This window comes from Acomys minous (genome assembly GCF_964271855.1).
Source record: "Acomys minous genome assembly, chromosome: 1".
Classification (NCBI taxonomy): domain Eukaryota; kingdom Metazoa; phylum Chordata; class Mammalia; order Rodentia; family Muridae; genus Acomys; species Acomys minous.
In genome coordinates, this window is record NC_140483.1 from 37,197,580 (window position 1) to 37,212,734 (window position 15,155).

Genomic DNA, 15,155 nt, shown 5'->3' on the forward strand with positions numbered 1-15,155 from the left:
AAATTAACTAGTAAATTTTACTCCTTTCTTAACTGTAAGTCAACTGTTCAGTATGTAACAACTTTATACACCAAATAAGCTGCAAATATATTCTACAAAGTAATTTAGTGTAGTGGGCCAGCATTTAAGTTAATGGATTTATTAAAATTCTGACAGATTTCCAGAAATATATTTCTGTACAAAAATCAACATACCAGGGCTGGAGAGTGGTTAAGAGCACCAACTGCTATTCCAGATGACCTTAGTTCAAGTCCCAGCACCCACACTAGGTGGTTCCAGCCACCTGTCACTCCAGCACAGGGAAATGCAACACCTCTGGCGTCTGTGAATTTGAAGTAGCAGTTCCAGGCCAGTCAATGTTACACAGTAAGACTTTGTCTCCAAAAATCAGCATACCAATCCACACATTTACAGTATAACAGAAGACATTACTGTAAGTGACACTCGGCTGCTGCCTATAGATTTCACTTACCCTGCCAATGGTCTCCTCCCCTTTTATTACAGACAAATGGAAGCTACTTAGCTGTGGCAAGTGTCAGCTCCTAGCCCGTGGATAAAAGAGCACTGGCTCTAGATCAGTCTCTTCACCCAGAGAGATGCTCTCTTTGAACCCCTTAGCTACCCTCCACTGAAAGCTGTAGCCCAGAGGCATTCTAGTGAGAAAATGACACTGGAGCAGGACAACAAACACGGAAGAAAACCGAATCTACCAGCCCCAAACACCTATTCGCCAGAAATCACAGTAACAGGGCTTGCTTTTCATACCTCTTCGTCCTTCATATTCACGTCCACAGTTTTCGATTTGATGGCTTTGGTGACGTGGTCAATGTTGTTTTCTCTGCAGTAATCAAATATGTTTTTGTCTTCTTCCCTAATTAGAGTTAAAAAAGAAAATCCATTTGTTTTACTGGATAAAACATAAGGGTCACATGTTCTCAACATAACATGTTTGCTGATAACATAGACATTAATGGGTTTAAAGTGATGGGAAGAGAAGAGCAATAGATTCCCAGTAGACATAATGTATCCAGTGTATAAAAGGACTAAAGCAACCGTGGTCCTTGTATGAAAGACTGCACCTGCTCTGCAAATTTCACAGTCAAGCAGCAGCACACCTCACAGTAGGCTTCTCCACCCGGTCCTGGTCACCTTCATATACTGATAGCACATTCCTGTGACTCAGCATTTCAGTTTCAGCACTGGGGGCTGGAGAGATGGCTCAGAGGTTAAGAGCACTGACTGCTCATCCAGAAGTCCTGAGTTCAATTCCCAGCAACCACATGGTGGCTCACAGCCATCTATAATAAGATCTGGGCCCTCTTCTGGCCTGCAGGTGTACATGTAGGCAGAACATTATATACAAAATAAATAAATAAATAAATAAATAAATTTCAGCACTGTAGTAACATGGCTATTTGGAGGGAGCAAGCTGAGGGAAAGGCTATCCTAAATGCATCACCTGAGAAAACTCAATCTTTTTTTGCCTGTAAATGTGTGTCATATGTGTTCCTTCACATATGTGTGTTCAGAGTGTGTGGGCACACCTGTGTGTGAGGCTGGGTGTGCGTACCCTTCTTGATTGATCTCTTTCCTTTACATGAGGCGGGGTCACCTCCTGAGCCAGAGTTCACCAATTCCATGGGTCTCGTTGGCCAGCTTGTCCCAGGATCCCCTGTCTCTGGCCCTAGAGTTCTGGGATCATGGCCACACCTGCCCTAGGCCCTGCAGCCTGAAGTCCAGTCTTCATGTGAGCTAGACTTTCTCCACTGACCCATCTCCCCAGGCAAATAAAAAAGAGAAAGAAAAGAAAAAGAAAAAGGATAAACACCTTGCAAATGAAACCACATTTATCATATATAAAAACAAACAAACAAAACCCAAAGCTGAGGGACTAGAAGGACGGCTCAGTAGTTAAGAGCATCCAGGTTCAGCTCTCAGTAGCCTGCAAGCAGTTCCAGGGAAAGTCTGACGCATAGGTCTCAGTGGCACCTGCACTCGTGTGTACACACACACACACACACACACACACACACACACACACACACACAGAGTTAAAACATTCTTTAAGATAGAATTCACTCAGCACAAACAGAATCTGCCTAAAAATGGGCAACTTAGATGCAGGCAGAGTCGATGGCCGCACTCTGCCAAGTCAGGTTAAGCAAGTCCTCAATAGTTCCTGCCCTGCGAACAAGTCTGGCAGAGTTATTAGGCCGGAAAGCTGAAGACGAGGCTCCAGCGTTATACAGTGTACTGGGGGACGGGTCAGGCAGTAAACTGTCTTAAGCCAATTTGTACAATTTGGAAGCTGCTAACCTGCACTGCTGGTTCACTCAGGAACTTAAGTTTTATTCCTTCTCAAGTCTCTGAGGGGCACTGAAGACAAGATAGTATAGTTATATAACCAAGTTTAGTTGGTTAGGGGACAAGATCATTTTAGATCAAGATAAAGAAGTTAAGCTATTAGAGTTGAGATAGGATAGATATTGAGTCTCATTCAGAAATCTAGACCCAACAAGACAGGAAGAACACTTACTTCAAATGAGACGAATGCAGGTGGCCAATTCACTATGAATGTAACATGTATAGAATTCATTATTCTCATGATTGTCACATGGTTCTCCCTGCTGTATGTAGTTTGTTTATACATGTGTAAAAAAATAAAAGTATTAAAAAAAAAGCATTCACTCAGACCAGCTGAATTTGTATACAGATCAATCAAAAAGGACATGCACACCCAACCTCACACACAGGTGTGCCACACACTCTGAACACATATGTGAAGGAACACATATGCCACACATTTTGTATTACGTCACGTGCCTCCACTAGTCAGCCACAGTCCACTGCAGAATTTATAGGAGACACTTTTAGTATAAGGCCTATGAGCTCTCTAAAATATATAAGACTGGGGCCGGAGAGACGTTTCAGGGTTAACACTGGATGCTCTTCCAGCAGATCTGGGTTCAATTCCCAGCACCCACATGGCGGCTCACAACTACCTCTGATTCCTATTGGAGTCATCTATTGGGTCACAGGGGCCCAGTGTCTCTGCAGGGACTGTATGCATGTGGTGCACAGACACGTCCAGGCAAACACTTACAAACACACAACATAAAAAGTAATAAAACCTCAAAATATTATATAAAATTATCCCTGTAATCCATTTTTGTGCAGGTTTCTCATTTAGTGACTCAAAATGGCAATAAGTAATTCAGAGTATGAAAATGAAAGTCTCTAATATGTAGACTGAACTTTATGCACAGGTATAAAAGAATATTTTTCATATTCCCAAACTAAATTAAATTAAAATTTTTTGTTTTCTCTTTTTGAGACAAGGTTTCTCTATCTCGCTATCCTGAGACTTGCTCTGTGGACCAGGCTGGCCTTGAACTCAGAGATCCACCTGCCTCTGACTCCTGAGTACTGGGGTTAAAGGTGTGCGCCACCACCATGTGGATTTTATTATGTTCAAGACCTCATCATCTATTCATAAAAATAATTGAAACCCATCAGAATACGTCTACCTTAAAAGACAATCTACACAGCTGCTGCGGAGTGAGGCCACCGCAGTCAGAGCTAAGTACTCTACATAGCTGCTGCGGAGTGAGGCCACTGCAGTCAGAGCTAAGCAGCTTAAGACATGCTGCTGCTCTGGCACTAACCATGCGAAGCCTTGCTGAAGCATCTAGGGGGTTTTATTCAGCACCCACTACACAGAAAGGCAGCTCAAAAAAAAATATTAAGACACACAGAAAACACTATTTAAAAACCTTCAACTTATGTGTATATTTTTGCTGTAGAGAACTATGATAATTTGATGAGTACATAGAAACATGTTACTTCTAAATGAAAATAGAAGTGAAAAATAAGAAAAATTATGTAAATTTTCTTTATAGAGGGCTCGCTCATATGCTTTTTAATCAAGATCAGAATATTTAACTTTTTGAGATAACTGAAGGCTCACATGCATTTGGAGGATATGATCCTATATGCGCTTCTCCCAAGTTTTTCAATGATAATTGCCATATATTTTTTAAATAGATTTTTATTATCTTACTTAAATTCTATTAGCCATATTTTAAGTGAAGTTTATCTTTAAAAGTGCATCATTCATAAAAAGTAAAATAATATCTTTTGCAATTATTGAACAATGGAAATGATTCCTAAAATCTTTGGGAACTACAAAAAGATGCTTAGGTTACCCAAAAGAACTTCAATGACCAGAAAACAAATACCCTGGCTTAAAATGGAAAAGGTTCTAAATAGACACATCTCAGAGAGAGAGAGAGAGAGAGAGAGAGAGAGAGAGAGAGAGAGAGAGAGAGAGCGCAGAGATATGGAAGGCCCACAGCTACATGAGAAAAAAATTAGAATTCTAATCAGAAGAAAATTGTACATTAAAGGCACAATGAGATTCCATCTCTTTTCTACTAGACCAGTTATTATCAAGAAAGTGCAAGGAGCCCTTGTATGCTGTTAATAATAAAGCATTTTGGAAAAAATACAGAAGTATCTCAAAAAACAAATATGGAGTTACCATGTTTCCAGCGAGTGTACTTGTGAGTGTGCAGCTAAGAGTTGAAGTAAGTATTGTGAGGAGATATTTGGCACTCCAGGTTTTTAGCTGCACTATTTCAACAGTCTAGAAATAGAAGCAACCTGAGCTCTCACTGATTGGATGGGTGAAGAAACCATGACAAACGCAGTGTAATATATGAAGAAGGGGATTCTGTTATCTGTGACAACACCGCTCGAGCCAAAGAGAACTCTGTGTGGTGGTTTTGATGAGAATGGCCTCGGTGGTCTAATATATTTGAATTTTTGTTCCCAAGTAGAGGAGTTGGCTGGGAAGGACTAGGAGGCATGGCCTTGTTGAAGAAGGTGGCCACTGGGAGTGGGCTTTGAGATTTCAAAAAGCCACACCTTCCGATGAGCTCTTTTTCTACCTTGTGGCTGCTGTCTCAACACGTACGCTCTCGGCTACTGCTCCAGAGCTGTGCTTGCCTCTGCTGTGCTCTCCTACGTGATGGTCATGGACTCACCCTCTGAAACTGTAAGCTTCAATGGAATGTTTGCTTGTATAAGTTGCCTTGGTCATGGTGTCTCTTCACAGCGCTAGAGAAGTAACTAAGACTATGCTTAGGGGAAAAGCCAAACACACAAGGACATTATGTGACCTCACCTTTTGTTGGAATCTTAAAAGGTAAATTTCACATAAATACAGTAAGAAGAGTGGTTACCACAGACTGAAGGAGGGAGGGAAGGTTGGAAAGGAAGATGTTGGCCAAAGCAACAAAGTTTCACTTATATTGGAGGAATGTGTTTAGAGATCTGCTGCACTGCAGGGTGGCCACAGTTACAAAAGCTCTTGTGTTATTATAAAATGACTAGAATTTAAGGTGATAAATTAGTGAGGTGACAGAGACCTTAACCTGTTTGACTCTGTCTAGTGTGTGTGTGTGTGTGTGTGTGTGTGTGTGTGTATAACCCCCCTATAACACAATGTATCCCTCAAACCACACACATCATTATTTGTGAATTCAAAATAAAATAAATAAAAATAACAATAAGGATGGTCAAAGAAAGCATTAGAAGGTGAGTTTGCAAATGAGACCACATTATACACAGGACTCAGAGAAATAAAGACTGGATGAACACAGGAAGTTGCTCGGGTGAACTGCAGGCAGCTGTCCGTGGCAGGGAGCTGGGAGGTACCATTAGAGGAGAAAGCAAGACAACTCATCACTAAGAGCCCGGCACATGCTGGCAATGGTGCAAGTCAGCTGGGGAAGAGCAAAGGTTCCCTACTCTTGGGGACAGGAGTAGAGGGAGTAACATTGTCCTACACAAGTGAGGTGAGTACTAACGGAGGGGAGAATGTCTCACGACACCTCCGAAGACTCCTGATTCAGTTGCTCTTCCTTACTGTGTTACAAAACAACCCAAAGCCAAACAACAAGAGGCATATTTACAAATAAAGCATTCAGCATATTTAATTTACTTACAGTTATTTCTCTGAAAGGAGAATATTATTAATGATTTTTAAATTTTTTACTGATTTATTTTTATTAATGACTTTAGTAAAATTGGTCAGGTAAAGTCAACTCAGGGATTAATTTAGTGTATTAAAAATTCTTACTTCCACTTAATATGTAATTACAATCTCATGTTAATTTCACTTTCAGAATACTGGTTTTGAGACTTAATTTTATCAAAGACCATATCTGAGAGTTTGCACTGCGAGCCTCAGAAAAATTTTGCAAGTCATAGCTCCTTTCTGAAATACTCTTTTTTTTTTTTTTTTTTTTTTTTTTTTTTTTTTGGTTTTTCGAGATAGGGTCTCTCTGTGTAGCCTTGGCCGTCCTGGACTCGCTTTGTAGACCAGGCTGGCCTCGAACTCACAGCGATCCGCCTGCCTCTGCCTCCCGAGTGCTGGGATTAAAGGCATGCGCCACCACGCCCGGCTCTGAAATACTCTTGTTACAAGACCAAGAGGCAAAGACCCAGTGGAGGCAAACACTGAGCAGTAATCATGTTTAAGGAAATACTGCCGTAAGGTTGAAATACTTAAAAATGACCTAGTTCTCTGTAGTGCTACTCTTAACATAATTCTTGAAACCCTACATGTCAGACATCTGGAAATTATCTACTGATTAAAGATAATTAGTTATATTGGAAAAGTTATTTAACTATGATTTTATAAAGACACTAACTATTGAAAATCCATTCCACCTTTTAAAATCTGCCTAACTCTTAACAAAGTTGAAGAAAAATTGCTGATACTTTAAATGTCTGCAAGGAAAAAAACGTCTAATTCTGATCGATCCCTGGAAAAATCAGTGCCCACACCAGAAAAATTCACACACCTGCTTTGCTAAAAGACTTCTCTAAAGGGTTAGTTAACATTCCCAACCATTAAATTGAGTCTAAAATCAATAAAATAATCCAAAGGAAGCATCATCAGCATAGTGATACATGAGAGGCTAGCGTCAAAGTTTACCAGGGAAGTGCGTTCCTGAGAACGCTGGAGCAAGAGGCAGTTAGTTCTTCACTCTGAAGATAGTGTACTAACACAACACCAGCTGTCAAACTCCATTCACTAACTAGACATTACAAGGTCTCCTCACACTTTTGAGGATCCAGTGGGCCCCGCAGTTAGAGGAGAGCTACTAGCCACATGGGCTTTGGACAAGTAACCTAGCCTTGAATTGGTGTCCTCCTCTGTAACACAGGATTATCACTAACATCTACATTTAATAAGGCCACCATGAAAATTAAGTGAAGCCGCTGGTGGTGGCCATGCAGAGGCAGAGGCAGGTGAATCTGTGAGTTTGATGCCAGCCTCGTTTACAAAAAGAGCTCCAGGACAGCCAAGACGATTACTCAGAGAAACCCTTTCTTGAAAAACAAAACAAAACAGAAAAAAGAGTGAAATCACTCATCTAACATAATATGATTATGAGTGTAAACAGTCAATAGATCATAGCATCATTATATTAGTGTCAGAATATGGCACAGCAAGACATGATAGTACACATCCACTTAGGAAGCAGAGGCAGTAGTAGGATCAAGAGTTCAATGCACTCAGCTATTAAAAACAAGGAAATCTTGTAATTTGCAAGCAAATGGATGAACTTAGAAATGATCATCCTGAGTGAGGTAACCCAGACCCAGAAAGACACACATGGTATATACTCACTTATAATTGGATATTAGCCCAACATGGATGTCCTCTGAGTCTTCACTCAGTGGGGTATCGGGACAGATGCTGAGACCTGCTATTGGATGCCAGGTGAGAGTGGTATGGAAGAATGGGGAAATAGAAGGACCCAGAAGGTCCCGGAGCCCCACAAGAAGACCATCAAGGATGGCAGATCTGGACCCAGGGGGACCTGCACAAACTGTTGCACGAACCAAGGACAATGCATGCAGTAAACCTAGGCCTCCTATTCAGATCTAGCCAATGGACAGCTCATTTTCCATGGTTGTGGGGAGTGCGGGACTACCTCTGACATGAACTCTGGTGCCCCTTTTTTGACCACTTCCTCTTGGTGGGGAGGCCTGGTGGCACTCAGAGGAAGGGTAAGCAAGCTACCAGGATGAGACCTGATAGGCTGTGATCTTTGGTGGGGGAGGAGGTCACCTTCTGTCACAGGTCTAGGGGAGGGGAATAGGGTGAAAGAAGGGGGGCAGGAAGATACAAGTGAGGGGATAGCAATTAGGATGTAAGCTAAATAAGTTATTTAAAGAAGAAAAAGAAAAAGAAAAGAAAAGAAAAAGAGTTCAATGCTAGCCTGGGCTATGTCAGACCTTGTCTAAAAATATAATAATTTAGCATATGTTCTAAGGTGGGATAATTTATCATATTTGGACTTTGTCATTGTCTATCAATCTATCTAAGAAATATTATTTAGACCTTCAAAAAAAATAAGGCACTGTGATCTGAGCCGAGTGACCAAAGCATAAGAAGAGAAAGACTATCCTTAGATGAGATAGGAAGGACCTTGTTCCTACCACTTATAATGCTTACACTGACTCTCTTGTTCTTAATTTCTAAAATGTATTTTATGTGTGTGAGTGTTTCCCAACATGTGTGCAAGGTGCAGAAGAGAAAGTCAGGACCCTGGGGCTGAGGTTGTGACCCATCATGTGGGTGCTACGAATCAAACCTGGGACCTCTAAAGGAGTAGTCAGTGCCCTTAGTTGCTGACCCATCTCTCCAGCCCTGACGTATACTTTCTCTTAATGGACATGCTATCCTTTTATGTGAATGTAGATCACCCCGCAGGAAACTCTGTACACAAGTGTAAGCATTTCACACTCACTACCTCAAGATGAGGATCTAAGAGAGAAAGGAGATGAGAAGGACCAGGTAGGAAAGGGTACAAAGTGAGGACAAGGAAGGGAGCAAAGAAAAGGGGACAAGAAGTGGAGATGAAAGAGTGGATGGTAGCTTTGGTTGACAAATGACCCCTTTTGCAGAAGGGCTTCTGATCTGCAAACAGGTGGATTTGCCTGTATGCTGGGTTGGCATCATGGCACTGAGCACACAGAAGCCAAATGAAGCACATTAGAAAAGGGTGACTTGAGAGCCAGGAGACTCTTACAACACTTACTGTTTATGTCAAGACCTGCTTGTCCCCAGGGACCCATTTTCACATAATCTATAATTATCTCTTTGCTTTAATCGCCTTGTCATTCCCGAAGCTCTCATGGGCACTGGAAGAGGAAAAGCTCATTAACTAAACCTTTTCTCCTCTCTCCAGCCACCCATGGCTTTTAATTGCTTGGTGTGTTATTATCTGAGAGTGCAACTGGGATCATTTTCATAAGAAAGGGAGGTAGAGAGCAGGAAGGGAGCCATGAGTCCCTGAGGTATGCACCACAGACAAACCCTTGCTTTCTCAATTATTTATGCCAGCTGAGGTTTTACAGGCTGAATAAATCCATAGCTCAAGTTCATTCTGAGCAGTCAGATCCTCAAGAGAGAGTTGCCCACTTGCCTATACACACTTGTGTATCCTCAAGGAGCAACCAGACTGTAACAAGACATATGTCATCTAATTTATCACCGATCAGCAAAGTGTTAACACAGTGTTCATCACGGGCAACAGTGAAATGGAGAAGGATTATATTAACCAGCCACACAGATGCTCTTAGTGCTAAGAACAGTAGCATCTCTGGGACAGTGCTATCTCATAACGACTTAGCCTGATGAGAGCATAAAAGTCCAAATACTCTATTTTTAAAATATAAAACATGTTTAATAAATATAGTCCTTAAACAGACTTGCTAAAACCAGGTTACCATATAACAATGTGAGGCTTTGAATAAAATCCCAAGTACAATTTTACACCAACAGATTTTACAAATAGCAATAAAACTATGTCGTGCTGCTGCCTGTTATCCAATCACATACTGCTTTCAAAAAATTCACAGTAGTTTCTGTATGCATGTCAAGACTCAATGCTTTCATTCTAGTTTATATTCTGACCAAGAAAACAAAGCACAAAGCAATCATTTGCATCCTGGTTTCTACTTACACCCTTCCACTTTATAATCAATACTAAAGAGCAGCTAGCAACCAATGAAAAGTTATTTTTTCAAAATAGCCTCAAAATGTTATTACTGCTTAAAAACTGAAACTTTATACGTGAACAATAAAAACATCTCTTTGAAATTCTACAAGCTTTTTTGTCTGACCACAGCAGTGACCCTTGGTATTTTCTGCCAAAACACTTCATTTGTCTCACAGAACAACTAATCAATTCCAGAACCCATCAATCATCTCAGTTGTATACTAGACTGATCTTGCTTAGAAGGTCCAGATGGCTGCCTGAGTATGTGGAATTAAAATTCTAACAGATTATAAGGTATCAACTACAAAATGTAACAGAGAAGATAGAATCTTAATGTCGGATAGGGTGGGTATTATCACTTTCATTTATTATACTTTTAAATCTTGCCCTAATTTTTCAACGTCTATGTTAACTTTTAGAGCAAACCCAAGCAAGCAAGCCACTGGACACAGAAGTCATTTTGGTGACTGCACCATCTGCAGAGCCCCTGCACATCTGGAGTATAGGTATAAGCAAACCATAGCTCATCTCAGAACTACAGGAACCTGAATGATAAGATTACTACACTCGTTCCAAATCTAACAGATTGGCTCTCCCTTCCTAGTTTTCTATGCTCTATTGCAAAAACAGACCATGTGCACCTGGTTTTGTAAGCAGACAGACCTGTGATTTTCAGTTCGTACTTTCAGCACTTGGCCTCTTGGGGGCCCCTCTGTGCTGAGTAGCAATATTGACAAAAGCTTGCAGCTTTGTGGAAATGTATTTTCTGCTAGGTATTATTCTAGGATACTTGTGTGCATCTATATATCCCACACAAATGCCATATGAAACAGACACCCCATTCTACAGATAAGTAACTTGCTCAGGATACAGCTAAAGAGTGGTGGGACCCACCTTTGAATGCTTGTGATCTGGCTCTAGCTTATAGACTTAATTGAATTGAAACCTCACTATGCCTTTTCTATATGTTACAGAACACTTTACTAACTTCAGAACCACATTGCTGTTAGCCTCTGGAATAGTGATATAGTGTCCTGCACCTACATCACCCTGCCACTTCCTCCTAAAAAGCAGAAACAAAGATCTGAATCAAAAGAGCAAAATGGGCTCTTAGCTCATCTATAACACACACCAGTCAGGAAAGCCAGGGCAATGGATCCAAGCAATTCAAATGTGTGCTGACTTGCCTGACTTCACAAAGCATTTAAAAATAATCTGCAAGACACATTGTTTTATGTCCTTTCTGAAAAAACAATGATTAAGACTTGTTCCTTTCATCCAAGTCTATTATATGATATTTCTAAAGCTCTATACTTATTTCTCTTTCATATCAGTTAAACATAATTCTGCTAAGAATTTGTAATTAACATCAGTTAAAGCACAATTTGGCTTAGAAAAGTAACAGAACCATATCTCACCCAAACACTCATGACATAAACTTCAGAAAATAGCCTGTTTTCATCATTGAACCACATTTTGATATATCTGAAGAATTCTAAGTGCACATACACCCGGTACTTCATAGCAACAATCTAACATTTTAGTACAGGAAAAAACACTATGATTAAGTTTATTATAACAGAATTGTTACACTAGTAAAATGTAAGCATGACCAACTACTGTGTTTCCAGATCCACTGTGGCAGTCAGAGAATTATTATGTTTTTAATAGTGTAACGACTTCCAATGATTCTTAGCAGTCATGTTTCTCTCTATATGCATGCTGTAGCACACATATGCCCCGCTTCCCACACACAAAATAATATAATTTAAAAATCAGAAGTAACACAAAAAGATTAATATTTAGATGACTCAGTGAACTAAGACCAGGTCTAACCAGGTTTACCTACAGCAAAAATTCATGATTTGCTCAATAGTATTTCCAAAAGTCCTAAGAAAAAGCAAGCGTGGCATACACCTGTGATCCTAGCATTTGGGAGCTGGAGGCAAGAAAGTCAAGAGTTCAAGGTCATCCTCAGCTACATAGTGAGCTCAAGGTTGATGTGAACCAAATGAGGCCCCTTCTTTAAAACAAACAAACAAACAAACAAACAAACACTAAAACAACAACAAACTAACAGAACTACAACAAAGAAACAAAAATACTAAGAGTATTTTAGTATTTTAGAAAATACTTGTCTAGGAACCCTTACATAAATTAGCACACAAATAAAGATCATTGTTATAGATAAGTGACTGATACTGTTAGAAAGTTAAACTTCATAGTTTCTCTTTTTGAGGGGACAGGGGGATAGGACACTGTGTAGCTCTAGTTGCCCTGGAACCCACAGAGCCTCTGCCTCCTGAGCACTGAGTACTGAGTTCTGAGATCAAAGGCTTTCACCACAACAGATGCATGATCTTTTTTTTTTTTTAATGGCCAAGTCAGGGACCTGTTTCATGCACTGACTAGAAAGGAAGCTGCCCAGAAGTTGCTTTGGTTGTTTAAGGGAAGAGCTGAGGGTGGATGTGTCATAAGAGAGCCAACAACTCTCTGCTGTACGACAGAGCACTGCGCTAACTTGAAGCAAGCAGCTTAGTTACCTCATCTTTTTGAACATCTACTGCCCTAGGTTGATCTCTATTGCTGTAATAAAACACTCTGGCCAAAGATTACTTATGGAAGAAACGGTTTATTTGGCTTTCATTAGCAGATTCTAGTCAATCAATGATGGAAGTCAGGGAAGGAACTGAAGCAGAAACCATGAGAAACTGCTCGCTGGCTCGCTCACTAGCTTTCTGAGGACTGTGTAGAGCCCCGTGGTTCAGCCCACAGGCGCTGGGCCCTCCATTATCAAATAAGATGATCCTTCATTGGCTGTGTACAGGTCAGCCTGTCAGCACTCAATTGACACACTTCTTTTCAGGTGCTTTTAGACTGTGCCAAGCTGACAGTCAATACAAACTCTGGTTCCCACTAAGGTCTGTACCAAGTTCACAGTTAATGCCAGCTAGGCCTTCTATTAGGGTCTGGACCTCTCTTCAGGTAGTGAGAATAAGTAAATAAATAAAATGTGATCCTTGTCCTCAAAAACTAAAAGCTAAGTGAGGAGACAGGAAAGTTTTTAAGAAGTTGTAATTCACTGTGCTTATAGCGTAAAAACTGCTGCAACAAAACAATCAATACAGGACTGTGAGAAAACAAAGAAGGAATTAGTTACCTACTCTATGATCTAGAAAAAATGCCTTATAAGCTGTGAAAGCTTGATGAGGACATTTATAAACTTTGATCTGGCTCTGGTGTCAAAATTCTATTTTAAAAGAATTCTAAAAACAATAGAAATTTTAGAACCCCAAACACTTCCTAAGTATGTTAAGAGTTAAGAGAAGGGTAAACTCTGCATATACTTTCAAAGCTGTTATGCAGTCCCAGGAGTCCTTACGGCGCACCGGCCCACCACAGGGATTACAGTGAAGGCTCTAAAGGGCATCTTACCCCACCAGTCTACATGAGCCTCCCCACTTCCCGTCAAATAAAGATTTGATGTAAGTAAAATGGCATGCAAATGAATTCAAGACAGAGTCCTGTGTTCACTGACAGCCTGGTCAATAGCTACAAACTGGGAGCACTTCAAGTTGTGACTCGGCAGTATCAACACGCCCCTTTTAATTTGTAAAGTAACAATCTCAAAGTTATTCCATGACTCCTAAAGTAGCACAGGATTCTTCTCTTGATTTACAGACAGTGCTGAAAGAAAAGTATTAAGACAGCTTTACATAGCTCTGTTAAATAATATATTCGCTGAAAGTTATTTATTTATTATTTGTTTATTTATTTATTATTTATTATTTTTTATGAGACAGGGTCCCTCTGTGTTAGCCTTGGCTGTCCTGGACTCACTTTGTAGACCAGGCTGGCCTCAAACTCACAGCAATCCACCTGCCTCTGCCTCCCAAGTGCTGGGATTAAAGGCATGCGCCACCACATCCGGCTTCGTTAAAATGTTTAATCGTGTTTAAAAACAGTAAACGTACTTGTTGTTGAGGCTTGTCAACCTCAGTTTGGATTCCCGGAATACAAGTGAAAGAGCAAATAAGCCAGGTGTGGTGGCACATGCCTTTAATACCAGTAAATAGGAAAGAGAAGCAGGTGGATTTCTGTGATTTTGAGGCCAGCCTGTACTACATGGTGCATTCCAAGGCAGCCAGGGCTACACAGACAAACACTGTCTCCAAAAAAAAAAAAAAAAAAAAGAAAGAAAGAAAGAAAAGGAAAGAACAGGGCGGTGGTAGCACATGCCTTTAATCCCAGCACTCATGAGGCAGAGGCAGGCTCATCCCTGTGAGTTCAAGGCCAGCCTGGACTACAAAGTGAGTCTAGGACAGCCAAGGCTACACAGAGAAACCCTGTCTCAAAAAACAAAAAAACAAAAAAACAAAAAACAAAAAAAAAGAAAGAAAAAGAAAAAGAAAGAACAAAAGAAAGAGTGAGCAACAAAAGCAAGATGTGGGGAGGGAAGAATGTTTCACAGATTGTGTATTTCCAGACACATATACTCATAGACAATGTATACAGTGATACTTACGTGCACACATAACACATATGTATGCATGTATATTTCTAGTGTCAAAAACTGAAGAGAAATTACCTGATTGTTTCTTCATGATACAGAGAACTAACGACTGGCCCACCAAAACCACTATTGGCTTCTTTTCCTTTCTTCTCTGATACCTGTGGAAGAAAAAGAGAAGATAGACTTGTGGGCTGAAACAATATGTATTTTTAAATTATAGAATATTAGTTTGCTAAAAAATAGTAATTTTACTCTCAACCAAGTCTTCAATGCTAATAATAATTTAAAGGTGATTAATAAAATCAATCCTCCTGCCTTTGCCTCCTGAGTGCCAGGATTCCAGCTGCTGTATCAGTTTGAGAATGCTTTTCTATATACAAGAAAAAGTACAAGGTAAGAACACACTTTACCTCATTCTCTTGTATTTTAAATTGCAGCCCCACTGAGAAGGTAAAGCTGGAGCACACACAGTATTTAATGTGAACTAGGAACTAGAGAGATGACACAGGTTAGAGCACTGCATGCTCTTCCAGAGGACCCGGGCTTAGTTCCTGGCACCC

At 40.4% G+C, this 15,155-nt stretch overlaps 1 protein-coding gene across 1 annotated transcript in view; it reads right to left on the reverse strand.

The window, feature by feature from the left end:
• Positions 1–15,155, reverse strand: part of ACBD6 (acyl-CoA binding domain containing 6) — a 135,905-nt gene that overhangs the window by 81,775 nt on the left and 38,975 nt on the right. The window contains exons 4-5 of the mRNA XM_084786038.1: positions 14,671–14,753; positions 766–871 (exon numbers count right to left, since the gene is read on the reverse strand). Of these exons, the coding sequence (XP_084642164.1) occupies positions 766–871; positions 14,671–14,753 (189 nt within the window). The remainder of the gene's footprint in view (positions 1–765; positions 872–14,670; positions 14,754–15,155) is intronic.